At 40.1% G+C, this 18,742-nt stretch overlaps 2 protein-coding genes across 3 annotated transcripts; both read right to left on the reverse strand.

Annotated features, from left to right (window-relative positions):
• Positions 1-350: 350 nt before the first annotated feature.
• mecr (mitochondrial trans-2-enoyl-CoA reductase) lies at positions 351-7,706 on the reverse strand. 2 transcript variants are annotated; one of them, XM_040030333.1, is made up of 10 exons: positions 7,549-7,706; positions 2,531-2,628; positions 2,309-2,440; positions 1,923-2,066; positions 1,581-1,683; positions 1,342-1,444; positions 1,193-1,266; positions 1,023-1,083; positions 732-804; positions 351-651 (listed from the first exon to the last, which is right to left on the reverse strand). In XM_040030333.1, exons 2-10 carry the CDS (start codon positions 2,538-2,540, stop codon positions 488-490), a joined length of 864 nt encoding a protein of 287 aa, XP_039886267.1. In that variant the 5' UTR covers positions 2,541-2,628; positions 7,549-7,706; the 3' UTR covers positions 351-487. The 2 variants fall into 2 exon arrangements, with proteins under 2 accessions (XP_039886267.1, XP_039886266.1); XM_040030332.1 differs by lacking the exon at positions 7,549-7,706 and adding an exon at positions 3,400-3,729.
• A 1,044-nt stretch (positions 7,707-8,750) lies between these two features.
• Positions 8,751-16,791, reverse strand: lin28aa (lin-28 homolog Aa). The gene is made up of 4 exons (XM_040031038.1): positions 16,782-16,791; positions 15,715-15,905; positions 11,732-11,916; positions 8,751-9,420 (listed from the first exon to the last, which is right to left on the reverse strand). The coding sequence occupies exons 1-4, from the start codon at positions 16,789-16,791 to the stop codon at positions 9,201-9,203; spliced, it is 606 nt and encodes a 201-aa protein (XP_039886972.1). The 3' UTR covers positions 8,751-9,200.
• Between the last annotated feature and the right edge of the window lie 1,951 nt (positions 16,792-18,742).

The following is an 18,742-nucleotide window of genomic DNA, read 5'->3' on the forward strand; positions in this document are numbered from 1 at the left end:
TTCTTGTGCCTCTAAAGGTCAGCTACCATAGTTTTATTTGTGTAAACTCTATTGTATCTTGTTGTCAATCCAAAACTCAATCTTATGAATTTCATGCACATTAGCTAAAAAAATCGATTATATCAGGATTTTATATATAATAAATGTCATAACATTACTTCTATTGTCCATGCAACTTCAAAGCAAAGCAATCAGTTTTGGAAATATTATAAGATAAAGTTGTATTATCTGTGTTCTGTGATAACGCCTGGCATTTCATATCTTGTTATAATGACTTAATAATCTTTTGATAGCTGCCTGTAAACGCTGTAAAGTGTCACTACAGAACATGACGGACGCTGGACTTTGAGCCTCATGTGAATACACTTTTATTGAGAATGTGGATTTGTTTGACATATCAGCAAGAATGTCACAGTTCTCTGGTTTCACCCAAATATGCATGCAGTGTTCTCAAGCATCCGGTGGTTAGTTGACACACTCAGCTAGTTCACATGACCAAAACCTGTTTAGTTGATATGAAAGGCTGCATAGCAGCATCCAGAGCTGCGTGATACTGCTGCAGACCCACCTCAGTGCAGGCGGGAGCTGTCAGCTTTCCCTGCTTGATGAGGGAGCACAGTTCATCCAGCATGGCTCTAAATGCCCTTCCATCTAGGAAAAACAATATCCCAGGGAAATGTTGATCTTTTTTAGATTAATTTCAAACAATCTGAAACTCCATGCCTACTTACCATGAGAGTGATCTCTCTTCCACTGTGTTACCCAAAACCCTCGAACCTTCACATCTTTGAAAATAAGAGCACTCTAGAAAGAGCAGCAACAACAGCAAAAAAATACATCAACATACAATACTTCACATTTGTGAAAGGGAACTTTAAAATTACTGTTCATGATTTTGGGAACCTCTTAGCTGCATCTAAGAGGTCGAAAAGTGTCAGTACCACCCTCACACTTATGACGCATGCACCTCTTCTGTCTAGTGTGAAACTGTGTGAAAACGGCAAATGCAGTTTTCCTCTTACCACAGGAACAGTGACTGGCTGTTTGGACATTCCCCCATACGTCACCATTGACCCTCCGATTCTGAAATAAATGGAAGAAATCTGGCAAATACAAAGAGTTGGGGTTTTCCTTGCTCTCTACAGTGCAACTACATTGTATAATACTAATAGAGATTATTAAGTATGCTCACTGTAGATGACGGAGAAGTTCTGTTGCACTCTTGCCTCCAACTCCATTTAATGCTAGTTTGGGCTTCGGACAAGTCTATAAAATATATTCATAAATTGGATACATTCATTCACCAGCAGGGACAAACTACAAGATCATATCTCTACAGACCTTAAAGAGTTCTTTAATCTCATGCTTCCTCAAGGCCTCTTCTTTGATTACATGACTAGCTCCAATAGCCTTCAGCTTATCACTGAGCTCTGTGAACTCTGGCCTGAAAGTGAAGGCACATTGAAGAATTTTATTACAAAGATGGGAAATCCCCATAGGGTTCAAGAAATTTGCCCTAGTCTTCAAAAAGGAAAATCGCTATTTTTAAAAAAGCATTAATATGAAAGAATTGAGTTCACCTGTCTCTTATAACATTAATAGTGTTTATTCCCCTTGCAGCAGCAATCTGTATGACAGCCTGTCCAACTCCGCTGTTGGCAGCGTTCTGGATCACAGAATCACCTAAAAGGACATCAGAAATGATTGGACAAATGGTTACATGCTGGCCACAAATACTTAGAATGGAATAATGCACCCTCTAATCTTATTTATTTTTTACTTCTAAAATTGGTTCGTCTGTCTTGCTGTAAAAGCAAAAATAATTTAAGCTGTGGGAATATAGTACCTCTACACCGCTATGAATAATCCAAGATTTGAAATTTGGTGAGAAGGAAATAATCCACTGTGAGTGGATTAGTTACCTGGCTTGAGGTCTTCAAAGTCGGAGAGCATCCTGAAAGCGGTGCAGGGATTCACCCCGAGTGTGGCAGCAGACACCAGGGGAATGTCATTTGGTACAGAGATAACATCTTCCTCAGGTAGCACTGCCTGTGTCCTCCATGTGCCTGATCACAGGAAGGAAACAGTCTACAAAGCACTATAAAATGTTTTTTTATTTTCCAATTCACACACCATGCAAGGTGCTGTCCCACCACTTAGAGCTCCGTGTTTACCAGAGATAGATTTTAGCATGCAGTGGGGGCCAGAGATTGTGATTAGTTAAAGGCTCAGAGGCGGAGGTCCACCTTCAGCTGGGAGCTAAAGTGGCACTCTGAAGATTTAATTTTGAGAACTGTGGAGTCCTTACCTAAACCAGCATCTTTTGGGATCACCCAGTCTCCTGTCTTGAGGGACTTCACCTGGCTGCCCACCTCTACGACCTGGGCCACACCTTCATTGCCACCAACAGCTGGGAGATCCGGCAGGATAGCATAAGTACCTGAAAAAACCCCATCAGATTATGACCTGATCATGATGCCACACATTAAACTGCCCTGATGAATGACTGTTACTACCTGCTTACAAGTACCTTGAATCATATTTATGTCTGATGGGTTGATTGGGGCAGCCAGCACTTTAACCAAGACATCCTTTGCACCTAAGGAAGGAAGCTCTACACCCTCCAACCTGCCAAAAATACATTTTGCACAATCAGTCACTATTCATGTAAGGTTGCATGACATGTTGTCTTATGTTAGGTGGCAGGCTTTATAAATACAGATAGACTAAAAGCCCTACATGCTTGGGAGGAAATGTATGTGCTTGCATCAATATAGAAACAAACACACCATGAAAAAGAAATAAACAATAAGCACACCACACAGAGCCACTTATAGATCATAAAAAATAGACAGCTGGATCATAAAGCTTGGAGATAGGAGTGAACAGGCACTGCACAGGAAGATAGACTTCTTAAAGACTGTGAGACCCAAGGGTCCTACATTTTTCTGCCAAGTCAAAAGTGTTAGAAAGACAGGGAAGACAGATGACTACAAATCCTCAGGAGAAGAAAAGGGGAAATGAGGCTCTAGATATTCTAGAAGTGAAATCAGGAATGCATTGCTATCGAGCCACGTTTAACATCTTTACATAGAGACATAAATGTTTTCCTCCTGTTTTTGTCACTCCATACCGGTGAGCGGCGGTAACGCAGCGACTCGTTGTTTGCTTCCCGCCACAAATTTCAAAAAAGAAGAAGAGGAGTCGAGGGCTCACAAAGGTGAGATTGAGGTTTACAATAATAGGTTGTATATCTTTTATAAGACAAAACACCTGAGCTTTACACCGGAACTGTGGGAGCATGTCCTGAGCGAGGCTAGTCACATTTTAACCGTAACCGTTTCACTCCCACAGTCACAGAAACATACGCACACTTATTGTTTAGCCAGATATTCTTACTGAACGACTCGGGAAGGGTCTCCGTGGGTTCTGTACACAAGTGCCTTGCATGTTTGTGCGGAGAGTCCGGCTGAATGGCTGAAGTGGGAAACGCTAGCGTCTCTGTGCCTGAAACACTGTGAAACAGCCGCAGCGACGCTTCGTCTGCAAACTCTCTGGCTTCTTAGACAGACTGCGTGGAGTGGCACCCACATTTCTACTCGGGACAAAGCTGTAAAGTATTAAAACAACCCGACTATTTAATAATATTTGTAGTTTAAAGCCAGACTTGAGCTGGCACTCTTCATACTACGGCCATATTGGACTGTAGTCGTCAGGTTGTGTCATTGAAAATGTAAACACAGAGCTGCCCCCTGCTGGATGAGAGATGAACTCCGCGTTTCTACACACCGTCAGAAGGTCCTTTTTTGGATGAAATAAATATGAGGAACTGGTTGGGTTTTTTTTTTTCAGTATTTCACTTCAGGGAAGGGAAATGTCGAAAATAGATTATTGTAACGGATTACTCAGTTTTCTCTTTTTTATTTTCCTTTACTGAGTCATACTTAAGAACATCACAAGACATGGGTGGGTTACTACAATACTGCGATGTAACGTGCTCAAGTTCCACAGAATTTCTTAGCCTACTTAAATATATTTACTGGGCTCTCTATTAGGTACACTTTGCTTGTACTGAGTTTGACTCTCTTTTCCCTTAGGAACATCCACCCATCTTCTGATTGCTGCCTCAGGCAAGATAATGCACAATGTGATAAAGCTCAAATCATCTCAGACTGCTTTCCTCCACTTGGCCTCCACACTCACAAGGTTTCAGTTCCATAAAGCACTTTTGGGATGTGGTTGAATGGAAAGGTTGAGTCATGGATGTGCAATATCTCTGTGGTGCTATGATGTCATTGTGATGTCAGTAAAATATCTGAGGAATGTTTTCACCACCTTGTTGAATCAGTGCCACAAAGAATTAAGGTAGTTCTGAAGTTCTTGTATTCCAAGGTGCAATTAACGAATGCTCAAGGTTGCTTCAGGATTCAGCATTGCATCTTCTAGTATGTGCTTTTTTACCCCACTACCAATGGGAATCTGTGGACAATCTTCTCTTCTGCAGCGTCTGCAGCTGGTCCAGAATGCCGCAGCACGTCTCTTGACCGGCACTAGAAAGTTTGACTCTATCACCCCTGTTCTGAAAAATTTACACTGGCTTCCTATCAAATATCGAATTGATTTTAAAATTCTATTGTTTACTTATAAAATTCTAAACAATATGGCACCTGACTACTTAGCTGATCTCCTCTGTCTGTACAGCCCTCAGAGAGCACTAAGATCATCGGGCCAACTGCTCTTGGTGCAACCTAGGTCTCGGCTGAAGACCAGAGGAGAGATCGTGCCTTTGCCGTTGCTGCACCCAGGCTATGGAATACTCTCCCTCTTCATATTCGCGCGTCAGATTCCATTCAGTCTTTTAAATCACGTTTAAAAACGTATTTGTTTGATCTGGCATTTAAGGCGAATTAGGGTAATTTACATCTGGCTCTGTATTTAGATTATGTAATTATCTTATATTTTATATATTTGTAATTTATATTTTATTGTGATTTTATTTGTACTGCGATTTTACTGGAAAGCACTTTGGTGTACTTCGGTCTTAAAAATGTGCTATATAAATAAATTTTGATTGATTGATTGATTGATTGACCATTTACCAATCAGAATATTGTGGATTCCTCCAGTGCTGAAGCATCTTCATCAGGCAAGTGTGTGTGAATCTGAGCAAACACCTAGGCATAGATAAAACTGAATAAATGTGAGAATAAGACTTGTAGTAGAAAGCACTTTAAGCACTCTACTGAGTAGAAAGGTGATATTTAAGTACCAGCTAATTTAATTCTGTCAATGGAAAACTCTTTCATGTATTGGAAAACCTTTAGAAGTTTTGCTAATACTTTAGTGAGTGTGATAAGTCTTGTGACTGGGTGACTGGAGTAAGAAGGCATTAAAAAAATCATGAATATTAACATATTTATTAGGAAACGGAGCAGATCTTTACATATAATGTATAAAACATAATCACAGTAATACTTTGAAAATCCTACATGCTGCTCATCGTTGACAGACTTGCCATTAAATTGCCTGAGATCAAGTTAAGTGTAGTTCTATGGAAACAAACACTGATACATTCATCACTTTCTAAAAGTAGCTGTAGCCATTACCTGATAAAATACAGCACCACAAATTAAATGGCTGACGGTCACAAGTAAGATGTACCATTAAAAGCACAAGTTAACACTACTGTATTACAGGATGCCTTGATGAGCTTCAAAAGTTACTCTGAGCACACAGTCTCATGGGTCCTTGGATTTTAAAGCCTATCTAACCCAACACCTGACAATAAAATCACAACAGCACACCACTGAGGGGCCAAAGAGGTTTGTTACAATCAGAAGTCTGAAATGACCTTCCTTAGTTTCCAAGTGATATTTTGAAAACAAATACTTTCAGTTACCCTTACTGGTCAGTGTTGAAATTCCTGTAAACCAGTTAGAGTGTGAGTGATTACAGTGCGACACTTTGATGACATACTGGCGCTGCAGTTGTGGCAAATTCAAAAATCAAAGTGTGCAGAAAAATAAACTCTCAGCACGCCACCTTTTCCATCCTTTTAAAAAAATGTTTATCAAAACAATTTAGCAACCGTCAAACTTTGAAGACTAACAGCAGAGTATGAAGCAATCCGTGACACACATTCTTTTTGTCATGAGCATTGATAGTCTGAAACACCAAAGATCGATGTGTTGAGATGAGACAACACCGGATTATACACTACTAACCCCAGCCCCTTTACAATATTCTACTATATACCCATCTACAACGATTATAGAGGAAAAAAAATACAATAATAGTGGAACATCTTCTTCATATCGTATATCATTGGCAAGTTATTTGAAAGAGGAAAAAATATAAAGAACATCATCACACTGGGTGCATGGACATATGAAAGAGTCAAAAAGCAACAATCATTTCACATCATCATCATGTAGTCATTGTTTTCATAATCAAAACTGTATTATAGTAAAAAACTGAAACTGTTGCACCAAGACATTCACTTTGGCTTCCTCGTCACACACCTCACATCATGCGAATGAGCATTTAATCCCTGCTTTTTCTTGAACTAACACCCCATGACTCCTTCCAATCAATCTGAAGCATTCCCTGAGATTTCAGATTGGTAATTCCTGAGATGAGCCTAAAGAGCGGAGGTATCTTTTTTTCCCCAACCAGCAACCAACTGTGTGTAGTTTGTGAAAATTCAAAATATATATAAAATAGGAAACATATATTCAAAAGTGATTAAACTGAATAGAACAAATATTAATGCATTTTACGATTAGTGCAGAGTAATATTGCATTGGTTTTGCCATTAACAACAACGGGCTTCTCCTCTGAAAAGGTTAATTGTGCACCAAAGAAAAAAACAAAACCCTCACAAGAAAATCATACAAGAGGAAAAAAAAACCCCTCACATTTAACATCGGTTCCTATATTGTGTACCTGTACAGTATGCACTGTATATTGTTTGTTTTTGGTTGTAATATTTCTGTTGCATTGCATCCATATTAAATTACATTACAATGAATTATCAAGCACATATGTACAAAGTATTATGAGTACCTTGATGTTAAAAATGTATTACCCCAATGTATTCTCAAGTCATATGTAGCTTTTAATGATATTTGCCAATTTTCTGCTGTCTACTAGAACATTCAGTTCTGCGAGGCTTCAATCGGAGCGGAAGGAGAAGCTGCAGCACTTTTGGATGAAAATAAATAAGTATGATAGTTTTAAAAAAAGTTTTAGAATAATTTTACATATATATTAATTGGGTGTAAAAGACTCAGTCAGCTTCTCCTGTAAAACGGGAGTAAAATGCTGATTAGCTAGCTAGACCTACATGCTCCTCCGTGCAGGCTTGGTGTTCCTGAACTACTACCCTACTAAGGGTTATAGGGAGGTAATGTCTTAAATAACTACCTACTAGTGGATATAAACAAAAACACCAGGCTTCCCACTGTCTGATTCTGCCTCAGTTTTACTCAAGCAAGAGGAGAGCTAGCCAGACCCTTTACTAACTTAAGTCCAGATCAAATATCTTACCAGAAGTGACGTAGATGTAACGGGGTTTGTGTCGCATTGGTTTAAATTCTTTCAAATCCAAATTGAGGTGATTATAAAACAGCGCTCTTATACACAGCAGCCACTGCAGTTAGAAGATACTTCACATGGAAAGTTGACAATGGTTCAAACTCCCATGAAAACAACTTAAAATGAAGAGAAACTTTTTTTTTTGCTGCCCCCTTTGGGTCAATATTTTGATTGCTATGTTTTATCCCAAGGTAGTGCAACACATGACAGCTGGTAGGGTGTAGTGTGTGTGCCCAAAGAAAGTTTCCTGTCAGAAGATGGGCGGGGTTTGTAAAAAATAGTCCCCCAACCTCTTTCTTAACCCTATACCGGTTTTTCAGAAAGACACACTAGGCTATGGTTGGCACACTAGACCGAGCTCTCAGCCTCAAGCATATATGGTAAACAGACTACAGAGATCTGTTAACTTCACTTCTCTAACACTCTACCCAGAGTTTGCTTTCACTTTCATAAGCTGTTTTAATGTGTTACAGCCCTGACATAATCGCCAACCTCAACTCAAGATAACCCCACAAACTCCTCCCATTCTGAGACTATATGAGAGGCTGAGAGCCTGGCTTGGATGTGGTCTGATGTATGCTCACCAGAGACTGATTTCACAAAGTGTTTGGTAAACCTATCCATCGACGTGTGAAGTGACAAGTCAATCCGCTAGAGGTCAGTAAAGTCAGGGAACTGTTGAGTTACTCTTTAAGGAAGTATGGCGGTGTGGTGTAAATACTGTAGTGCAAAGAGGATTTGACTTAACCCCAGTTCAAATCACAATCTCTGAAGCTGTATTCTGAGAATAGTTGGTTTGTCATCGGCTTTTAGGATGATAGATTTACTAGCAGACCAAACATGGACCAGTGAGGTAAACCATGTACTTTTAGATAGCCAGCCAAATACTGGATGAACAAAAAATGAAATGAAAAAAAAAAAAAAAACAAATTTAAAAAAACAAACCTGACCAAAAGCTGGAAAGCACCTCTGGTCTAACATTCATTTGGCCCCAGGAAAACTGGATGGTCAATTGCAATATTGGCAGCTGCCAATACATTGCTAATATACCCTTAACCCCCCCCCCGTGTTATTTCACAAACCCCTCCCCCATCCCCATATGATATGCAAACTCTAACATTCATTACAGATGTACTAACTGTTACATCTACGCCCTGTCGGATAGTGAGGTGTAACAGTCAGGAAGGAAACAAAATGGTAAGGCAGCAAAAGTGTAGCTATACTAAACACACTGAGTATTACTCAAAGAAGAAGAGGTATAATGCCCACAGCAGAGGCACATTATTATATAACAGAAATCTACGTAAACTCCTGAAGATCATCCATTACATAGCATTGCTCACTACAATCTCCAATCCCCAATACCAGTGATTCATACATTAAGCAAGCGTCCTGAGTGCAATAGTACAGCAGTATTCCTGAGTGTTACACCAAATAAAAACCAAATAAAAAAAAAAAAGACTTCAGCAACATTCTTCATGAGTATTTTTAACCTGAGGTAGTTCCAAAAGCAGCTTCAACAGGTGGAAGGGGATTGAGTCTCCCTCCACTCCATCAAAGCAGTTTGATTGGCCTCTGTGCTTCCCCAGAGTCGGATCCTGTGTTTAATCAGAGGTCTCGGTAGGTGGTGCCTGCTGGCTGTGCTCCTCCTCGTCTCCTTTGGAGGAGAACAGTTTTCCCTGAGAACCCGGTGAAGACTGTTGTGCTTTGATTGGGCAGCTGGCAACCATGTGGTCAATGCTTTGGCAGAAGTGGCACTTCTTTGGCTGGGGAGGTAACTTACACTCTTTGGCATGGTGGTCTAAGCCTCCACAGTTGTAGCATCTGAAAGAATAGAAAGACGTCTATTGAACCTGCAGTGGTCTCAAGAAAACAAGCAGGAAACACAAGTATATCTCTGTATTTGGATATAGCTTCCATATCCAGAAGAGATGAAGCAACCTATTATGTGGAGGTTATCACAATGTTGTGATACAATAATACTCTGCTTGTGATTAAACATCTGAAAACAACATTTTAAGGTCAGATAATGTTCCAGCTTGATATCAAACTCTATACCAACCAAAAAGTAGTAACTAATGTGACAACTAAGAGACATTTTTGCATGTTGAGGTTTTCAAGCTGCAGCAAGTTACAACATAAAGCCCTCAACTTAAAGCTTTTAAGTTACCACTAGATGGCAACATGTCACCTAAAATGAATGAGTTTGCATTTGGTCATACTTTAAGTCTTTAGGGAAACAGTAGAAGTAAATGTTTTTAAAAGTTTTCTATTTGACCAAAAATACCATTAAATTTCAGTAGCGTCTGTTTTGATTAGGAGGGTTTTTAGAAGACATAAATTGGGTGGCGAACCTGGTATTTTTATGCGGACCTTGTTACCATAGATCTTTAAGTTTTGTGAACCGCTTGAGATGCTTTTGTATCAAAGGTAGGCCCATAAGGTGCCCACCGTCCACCGTTTGTAATCTATAGCATGGCCACGCGTACAGGGGCAGAAGACAGATGGGTTGTGGGCGTGGGGCGGTCAGTATGTGGCTCTGTGGACCCTCTGCTACCTTTGTAGCACCAGATAAGGTTGGATAAGGGCGGCTGCCAAAGGGTCAGTGTGGCTTTGTAGCTGTGGTCGTTGGGGGTGGTGTCAAGGTCTATACCATCACATCACAGAAGCTCCCTACATCAGCATCCATCAGAAGGCAAGTGGAAGGAAGGGGAAGTGGTCCCTTTGTCTAAAAAAGCTGCAGTAATGACCTCTGAACTCTGACCCCCAACCCCTCCCCAATCCCATCCCAGCCCCCCAGCTCTCTTGCTTTTACTCATACACCGTTGCCATGACAACAGTGACCCTTCACCCCCTTGGCAGGGCTCTTACATCTGTTATCAATTAAATGGACAGGAGGGCTTTTTCCCCTTGTTTCAGTCATATAAATATATAGATGTATATGTACACACACCCTCAAAAAGGTGCCGTGTTTTACCCCGGTGAAGCGAAAATTGATATAATTATCTCCACATAGGTAATAAATATGATCAATTATTCACACGCATACATCCATGAAACCCAATCCAGTGTTGCATAATGAAATACACTGAAGGGGAATGATATCTTTGGATCAGCACAGTCTAGGGAGAGGTATTGAACACAGCAGCCCTCCCAGGACTCTTTGAGGCAGTAATGATCTGTTTTCACACTCACTACTCTCTGGCTGTAATCACAACTGACAGAGGGGGTAAAGTTGATACACCTCTAACCCTGCATTAAATGAATATTCAAAGACTATCCCGAGTATCAAGGCCCCCTTAGTTCTTTTTTCTTCTGCTGGGAGGGGTATTGTTGCCTTTGCCTTTTGATCTTCATGAGAATTTTTTTCCCCTTCTGAACAGAAGCTGATGTTTTCTCCTTTTATAACATATTAATCATTAGTACTGACATATTAAATTTATCACTTTTTAAATTTCTTTTAGAAACGCCTTTAAAAAAAATCGACATGTTTTTATTTTGATAACATCAAACTAGCACCTTGATTTTTAAAACAGGAGTTTAAAGTTATTTTGAAGTCAACGCTTTTATCAAATGAGGTTGGTAGAGGAGGTTTTGGAGGAGCTGGAGAGTGGGTCGGTTTGAATTCACCAGGGGCCAGCAGATTTAAACAGTTATTGATCCAGGTCACACGTCAAGCCTGCTGATGTGACCCTTACTAGGGCTAGATGTGGGGGTTGGGGTCAAGGGAGAGGAAGCAAAATAGGGAGAAACTACAACATCATTGTGTATCTACTTCAAACTCAACAAAAAAGTGCAGGATTTTTTTTTAAATTAATTAATTTATTTTTTGGTGTTGTTAAAGAAGTAAAAAGTAAAACTGAAATATTTGATTCCTGTGTTACTGTGTAAAGTTTATGAGTGTTGAAGTTTTACTGCTAATTTTAATTAGCTTTAGAGCTATTTTATATTGGGTTAGTGATGTTTTTTCTGCTGTTATTAGTACAGTTTGCATATAGTGTACCATAGAAGTATTTCACTAATTTTATTTTTTAATCTGACACCAAGATGCTTCAAATAATTGAAGATGGAACTGAAAGACATCTAAGAAATTAAAGATATTTCTCTTGTTGTGTCCCAGTTCATCCATGCGTACCTGTCCCCCTTTGAACGCCGCTTTTGGACCTTCTTGCCTTTGGGTCTCCGTTCACTGCCCACGCAGTGGATGCCACCTGGTCCGGTCACTCTCTGTGACTCCAGACCTTTGGATGACTTTTTGAAGGTAAACTCGACCGCCTCGCCCTCCTTCAGGCTGCGGAAGCCTTCCATGTGCAACTTACTCTGAAAAGGGAACATAGGGAGATTTTCCATCATGAGCGTAACTGTTTCATGAATTTGAGTTTTCTGGCCATTCAAGCGTATTCAATCATTTACAACATGGGGAGAGTGCTGATTGATAAACGATTTGTTTTCTTCTCCATCAAATGTAGATATCTTGTATGATATATAGAGTGATAATTGGATGTTTTACAACTCCTAATATCACACCAAATCACCTCCACGTTGAGCTTGTGGAGACTTTGACCCTTGAGATCAACCCCCACTCATTCCTCACTGTGTGATATCATCAGAGGCCAACTGCGCTTATCAGGCATTTAGTATTTTAAGGTGATCGCCAGGCCTCACCCGATGATGAGCAAACAAGCACCAAAGCTTGCTGTTCCCACTCTACTCAGCAGTATGCACACACCGATTTGCAATTCAAAGCACTGTTTCCCTAACGCTGCATTGTCTATTTGGTGTTGTCTGAGTGGTAAACCTGGTGGGGATAACCTTCAACCCATCCCCCCCTTTAAAAGAAATTCCACACTGCTGCCCCCACCCTGATCCCTCTTCCCACCCACATCACAAAGCTCTTCTAACACACTGACCACCACCACTAACCCTAAACTGCAGGATGCAGGGGTTGGTGTTCGAGTTGGGGGTGGGGAGAAGCTTCTCTGTGAGGTTGGGGGTCAGGGTGACATTCCATGAATAGTTGCTTAGCAGAAAGAGGTGGAAGATAAAAGTTTCGGGAATGCAAAAATGATTGATAGCTCTCTTTCATATCGGTACTTGGATATAATGATGATTTTGATCTTACAAGTTCTTGGCTTAATCAGTCATTTTATCCACTGTATTTTAACTGATACTGCCTTCACCTGAAGTGACATTTGAATAGGATCATCTTCTGGATACTAGTGTCCTTATAGAAACATTTTGGACTCCCAAAGAAAGGAAAGAGATGAAGGAAAGGGGAAGGTGTGGTGCAGTTTTGAGGATAAATCCCATAGACTGGCTAACACAACATGGGAAACCCCTCTCTAAAATTCCCGTAGTGCGACTATATGATTAAATAGTCACTCATACCGCAGACTGCTGGCAAAGGAAAACCGATCCATTAATTACGGGGTTGTTTTGATAGGCATTAATCCCATTTTCTTTTATTTATTTTTTTTTTTGGAGTGAGTTATCATCCATCTATTACGTGCGACCATCATCTGCATTCTTTCTTTGCCCAAACCACAGGGAATCATATTCCACGACAGGTTATAATTTAAAAGGAGACAAGTAGTTAATCTCCAAAACGCAGATTTATATTAAACAACAATTAGGACACACCAGTGGTTAAAACTGAGGTTTAAATCGTTACAAACACAGGCGGGGGTCCAAGTGAGCCAACTAGCAACACCCCCATCAGTGAGAAACAAAACAAACAAAAGTGATGTGTTCTAATCCTCCAACACTGAGTCACAGCTGAGCATCTGCTGCAACGTCCTGAGCAGCGAGGAAACATGATTGGTGAGCCATGACAATTGAGTGGCATTGCGTGGACGTCCATAGAGCCCCGGTCCCATCAGGCCTCTCTGTGCTGCTTACTGTTAATCATTTCCTCTTCAACGTGTGACCTTCCTTACCCCAGTAACGGACCCTCAACACACCAGGTTAGTCTCACATGCAGGTACAGAATCAGGATGGGGGCCATTTAAAAGTGAAGGACCTGTAAACAGAAGATGACTGGAAGCCAACTGAGTCAGAGAAAGACATCAGAGCAGTGAGGGACAATAAAGGGACTACCGCTGAGACAAACAGGGGCTCGGTCACGGCCACAGGGTGCTTCATTCGAATGCATGGCCCCATTGTTCACCTGCACAAAGGCCAGAGGACCCTGGGAGTTAATTTTCCTTGACACGCGGCCACTAATTTTAGGACTGAGGCCTTTTCTTTTGCAATAACCCCTGTACATTAATCACTGATGTGTCCAGGTTTTCTAAAAGACAGTAAGAGAAATAACTGGCTAAAATGACACCAGTGATATTATTGTAATGGTCAAATGGAAGCTCAAACTAAAAGACAAACATGTGGCCATTTGTAAAAAGCATTCAGTTCAATAACTCTGAACAGTGATTTTAATGTTTTTAAGTAGCATATGACTGTTTGTATGAATCTATAATGATGGCACCTGCGCTGGTTCTAATTTCATTTGAGTCCCTGCAACTGCTGGAGCACTAATCTACATTTCTGCCAACTGAACTGATGTTTTTGGTTTGCAATATGAGTAATCAAATACCAGCTTCCTGTGTATAGTCAAAAAACATATCAGAGCTGTTCCACAGAACAATTAAATGTTTCTATATGCATCATCATCAGCAGGCAACAGGAAGACAGAAACGAGCAAGACCTGCTTGAGAGGACATGCAAACTTATTATAATGAAATGTGGATGGCAGACCTGTGTTATAGCTGTGTATATTATGTATTTGCATTTATTCATTATGCATTATTTAATCTTAGCATAAGTCTAAATGATGCAAAAAGCAGATCAAAACTAAGTGTTACAATGTAGGAACACATCTTCCCATGATGCTTTGAGAACAAAGAAATTTACCAGGGTGTTCGTTAAATTGGTGTGTTACACTGACTTACAGATCTAGTGTACCTCTGCCACACACACAGAGGGGGTTGAGCAGACGGCAAAGAGCCTTTAATCACTTTATGGTGAGAACTTTGAGGTGAATGGGCAGCTAGTGAGAATGCCTCTCATTCACATGCGAAACCTTTATCTTATCAGATAGAAATGGAGACGCTCACTGAGATGAAAAAGGAGGAGAAGGGACCTCCCCACACCCACACACAAACAAAAACTCAAACACTTAACTTTAAGGTGAATAAAGGTGTTGGAATGAGCCTTCAAGCTCTACTTTAAAACTAAAAGTAGGAACAGCAGCACCAGGTGGGGGGAAAAGTGTGTGAGGTGACTGTGTTGTATTCAGCCAACTCAAGTTTGACTGTTTAAAACGTGTTTAATCTGAAAAGCAGTGATCAGGATCAGTAACCCTTTTTAGATACCACCCTAATAGGTTGCTCAAATGATGTGTTAAAGAATTCTGTTCGCAGGTGGAAAATAAATGGTTAAAAAATCTAAACAAACACCCACACACAAAAACAATGCACACTGATTGTTCACGTCTCCAGATGGAGATCAATTAAACGTTTCCTCCTCCTTAATGGCTCAGTTTTCATGCAGCTCAGGAGGCTTATGGATGTAAGCCTGTTAAAAGTGCGCTGGCTTCAATGAACAACAAAAACCGCACATTCATCTCTCCATCACATTGTGTCAGCGTCCTGAAAACCACGAGGGAGGCCCGCTGCTCCCCTCTGGCTGCACACGTGTTCCCCTAAAGGAGAAACACCCACCGCGCAGCAAAAGCATCAATTTAACAGTTAGACGTTTCCGGCGTTGTAGCAATTTTTATCTTTAAATGTCTTTCAGTGCCCTCCCTGTTGAAGGACTGGATTTCTGATTAACCTCGCTTTCTTTAAGTTTTTGTTTGTTGTAATGTTTTAACTTGTGCCCACAATCCTTTGCTGCTGGGACTAGGTCTAAAAGCACAGAAACTGAAGACTGGAAGAAGATAAGATTGATCTCTGATCTCCTGGTGTGGAGAGATTTTACTTGCTTAGATGGAAAACATATTTTTACCTTTACATTTTAGATATCTTTATTGGGATGCAAAGGAGCTGGTCCACACACCGCCACCACCAGTGCTGCGTTTCACATAATAAACAAACACCACGTCGGAGCAAAAGCAGATCATACCTGATGGACGAACACATCCACCGGCTCGTCCAGCGGCTCTCCCTCCCGGCTGGTCATGGACAGGAACCCGAAACCCATGCGGACGTTGAACCATTTACACACACCGACCCCGTGGAAAGACTCTGAATTCTCCTCGGGACTCGGTCCTTCATCCTCCTCGGTTTTACACACTCCTACGATGAAACAATTTAGCAATTACTACAGAAAAGCTTCAAACCTGCGAAGGTGACGATGCTTAAAAACGCAAAAGATTTTTTTTGAAATTGAAAGGTTTTAAAAAACGGAAATACAAAATTTCCTTTAGGCTAGGCTACCCAATCAATAATCAATACGAATCAATACAATGAACAAGATTAGGCTGTATTTCTCGCAAAATTTGAAATAAATTATAGCCAACTTTTTAAGGGGAATAAACATGCGACTTTTTCAGCGAATGCACAACGAACTGGTGCATTAGCGCAAAAAGGAAACAAAAATATTCTCCCTTCCCGTAAGATGCAAAAATTTTTAAAGACAATGCAAAGCACTAATAGACACACGGACTGCACATTTTAACGTTCAAGTGTGTGAACAATGCGTTAAAACGTTCCGCTGCAATCGAGCACACAGTCCACAGGTACAACGACTCAATTAACTTGCAAAAACTTCTCAAAATGTAGCTCAAGTTACCCAACCTCGGAGCTGCTTCTTAGAAACGGAACCCATGTCTTCAGTTCTGCCTTGAGTCAAAATCAGCACCCAAGCTACAGTATCCAGTGTACAAGCCTTCAAACTGGGTAATCCTCGCAGATTGCCACTTTCATGCAAAATGCTGTGAAACGCAGAAGCTGCGCGGCGAGAGGGAAAGCGTGAGAGGGAGGTAAACAAAAGGGGGCTGGCAACCTATCCCCCTTAAACAATGAGGGGTGGGGGGTCACCGGGAGAAATTTTTTTTTCTGTGAAGACCCCGACCCCCCGTTCGCTAAACAAAAAAAAAAAAACATCTTAGACAATACATCGAATTCCTGCCCCACCAGAAAGCGCTCTAACCGTTCCCAGAGATAACTCCCTAAAACCTGCCAGCATACCTTCTGCCATGTTCGGGAGCTATGGTTTAATCTCAGTGTCCACTGCTGCCGTCTCTCCCCTTTCTTTGGACGCCTTTTAGCGCTCCTGCAGTGGCCAGCTCTGTTGGTCAATACAAATGACCATTTCCCACCCAACAAAACCCCCAAACACTCGGTCACGTCCACGTGATTCACAATTACAGTCCCCAGGGATACACTGCATGTTGCGTGATGGACGAGCCCAAACATGGGAAGTGGCCAATCACTATAATACGCATAATATTCTTATACCACCTTTGTTGTTGTGATTGACCACTACTTCTGTAACCAGTGTAACATCCTTATATTGCAACCTAAGCATCTGTTCTAGTAGTGAGTTTACACTTACTGTAAATTTATCTGTAATGTATTTTATAGGCAGGGTGAGGCATTTATCTCCCTAAAATCCAACTTTTATTTAAATAAAACCGGATACTAGAACAAACATTTTCGTGTAAGACTTGAAGCATTTAAGCATTTCATTTAAATATAAATAGTGAGGTGAAGCTGCATGTAATAGATGAAAAGGCCAGAAGTAAATGGTGTATAACACTCTACTTGAAGCAATTAGTTTGAGATGTTCTTTTAAAAAAATAATAATAATAATAATAATGGATTTGAATATCTACATTTTATATCTATGTCATATTACTTCTCACGTGTGTTGGTTTCCTTATAATCAGAGATTCCTGTAACTGCTCTCCTAGGAGGGTTTAATGGTAATCCAGATGAAATTGTGAGTGGGGGACGGTTTTTTTCCACATGCAGCAGAGGAGGAAGAGCTCAAAGGAGTCAAACAAGCAAGGTGAAGGCGTGAAGAAGAAAAAGGGGAGAGAGAGAGAACAACAACTCGGATTTAACAAAAGCATGCAAAGCAGTTTATGCAAAAAAGAAAGAAAAAAAGAAGGCGACCTCACGAAAATAAAACGAAATCATGGCTCAATAGTGATCGATCACATCACGTTAAGTGTGCTGTTGAATTGCGTCCTTGTGAAATGAGTGATGCTTTAAAGACAGGAGGGGGGATAAGCAAATTTATCTCAGCCTAAATTAAAAAAACAAAATAAAAAAATAAAAAATAAAAAAAAGATTGAAAAGGTGCTATTAACGTATTACTGGTGATGTTTGTGTGTTGTTACATTTACAAAGGTTTTTGGAAATGACAGATAAGATTGCAGAAAAGGGAAAAAATACGCAAAGTTCGTTTACATGTATTATACTGTTGTCTATAAAACACGGACACATGGATGTATTTGAAATTGTAATTCGTTTGCTTTATGCTACACCAACAAATATAAAAGATACGGTTTTGCATTTGATAATTTATTTGTGTGTTTGCTAAATGAAAACGATTTATTACTGTCACTGATTTGGCCTAAATTGGTAATACTAAATAATATTGAATATACCCGTTTTCTGTTGTATTTTACTTACTTATTTGTTGAAATGGAAATATGTGATTGATGACTGAGAGGAGGCTGTGGCTCCCAGTTTATCACAATTACCACAACGACCTCTTGTGGACCCACAAAACGTGTGTTTGTGGCCCCAGGATAATATATTTTAATTTAATATGGAAGTTGCACTTCATGCTCAAAGAAAGAAAGAAAGAGAAGAAAATTATTAATCAGTGGTTACGTTTATTTTCTTTTTTCTTTTTTCTTTTTTTTAATCAACAGTATTTTAGTATTTATTTTAGTTTTTACTTTTAGTTTTGTAATTTCGTTTGAAAAATGTGTTTTTAGTGGTATAGGTCGAAGGCACGAGTTGTATGTTTTTGCATAATTTACTAACTAGTTCACTAACTGTCTACATTTATCTTTATAGAGGTTTGGCTAATGATCACAGAGGCCGTGAATATTTTTATTGCCACTTCATGTTGGAGTTCTTGTGCAAAGAAAACAATCTAATAAAGTGTCAGGACGTCAGAACTTCCAATAGTG

Source organism: Simochromis diagramma, unplaced genomic scaffold (genome assembly GCF_900408965.1).
Source record: "Simochromis diagramma unplaced genomic scaffold, fSimDia1.1 OVJJ01000361.1, whole genome shotgun sequence".
NCBI classification, from domain to species: domain Eukaryota; kingdom Metazoa; phylum Chordata; class Actinopteri; order Cichliformes; family Cichlidae; genus Simochromis; species Simochromis diagramma.

Excerpts from the sequence above, each read along its gene's own strand:
- lin28aa (XM_040031038.1), bottom strand. Across the intron at positions 11,917-15,714 it reads TGGATGTGTTCGTCCATCAG|AGTAAGTTGCACATGGAAGG; the intron begins GTATGATCTGCT and ends TTCCCTTTTCAG. Across the intron at positions 9,421-11,731 it reads CGGCGTTCAAAGGGGGACAG|ATGCTACAACTGTGGAGGCT; the intron begins GTACGCATGGAT and ends CTATTCTTTCAG.
- mecr (XM_040030332.1), bottom strand. The coding sequence starts at position 3,593 with ATGTGGGTGCCACTCCACGCAGTCTGTCTAAGAAGCCAGAGAGTTTGC. Across the intron at positions 2,067-2,308 it reads CCCAAAAGATGCTGGTTTAG|GCACATGGAGGACACAGGCA; the intron begins GTAAGGACTCCA and ends TCCTGTGATCAG. Across the intron at positions 652-731 it reads GAAGAGAGATCACTCTCATG|ATGGAAGGGCATTTAGAGCC; the intron begins GTAAGTAGGCAT and ends TGTTTTTCCTAG.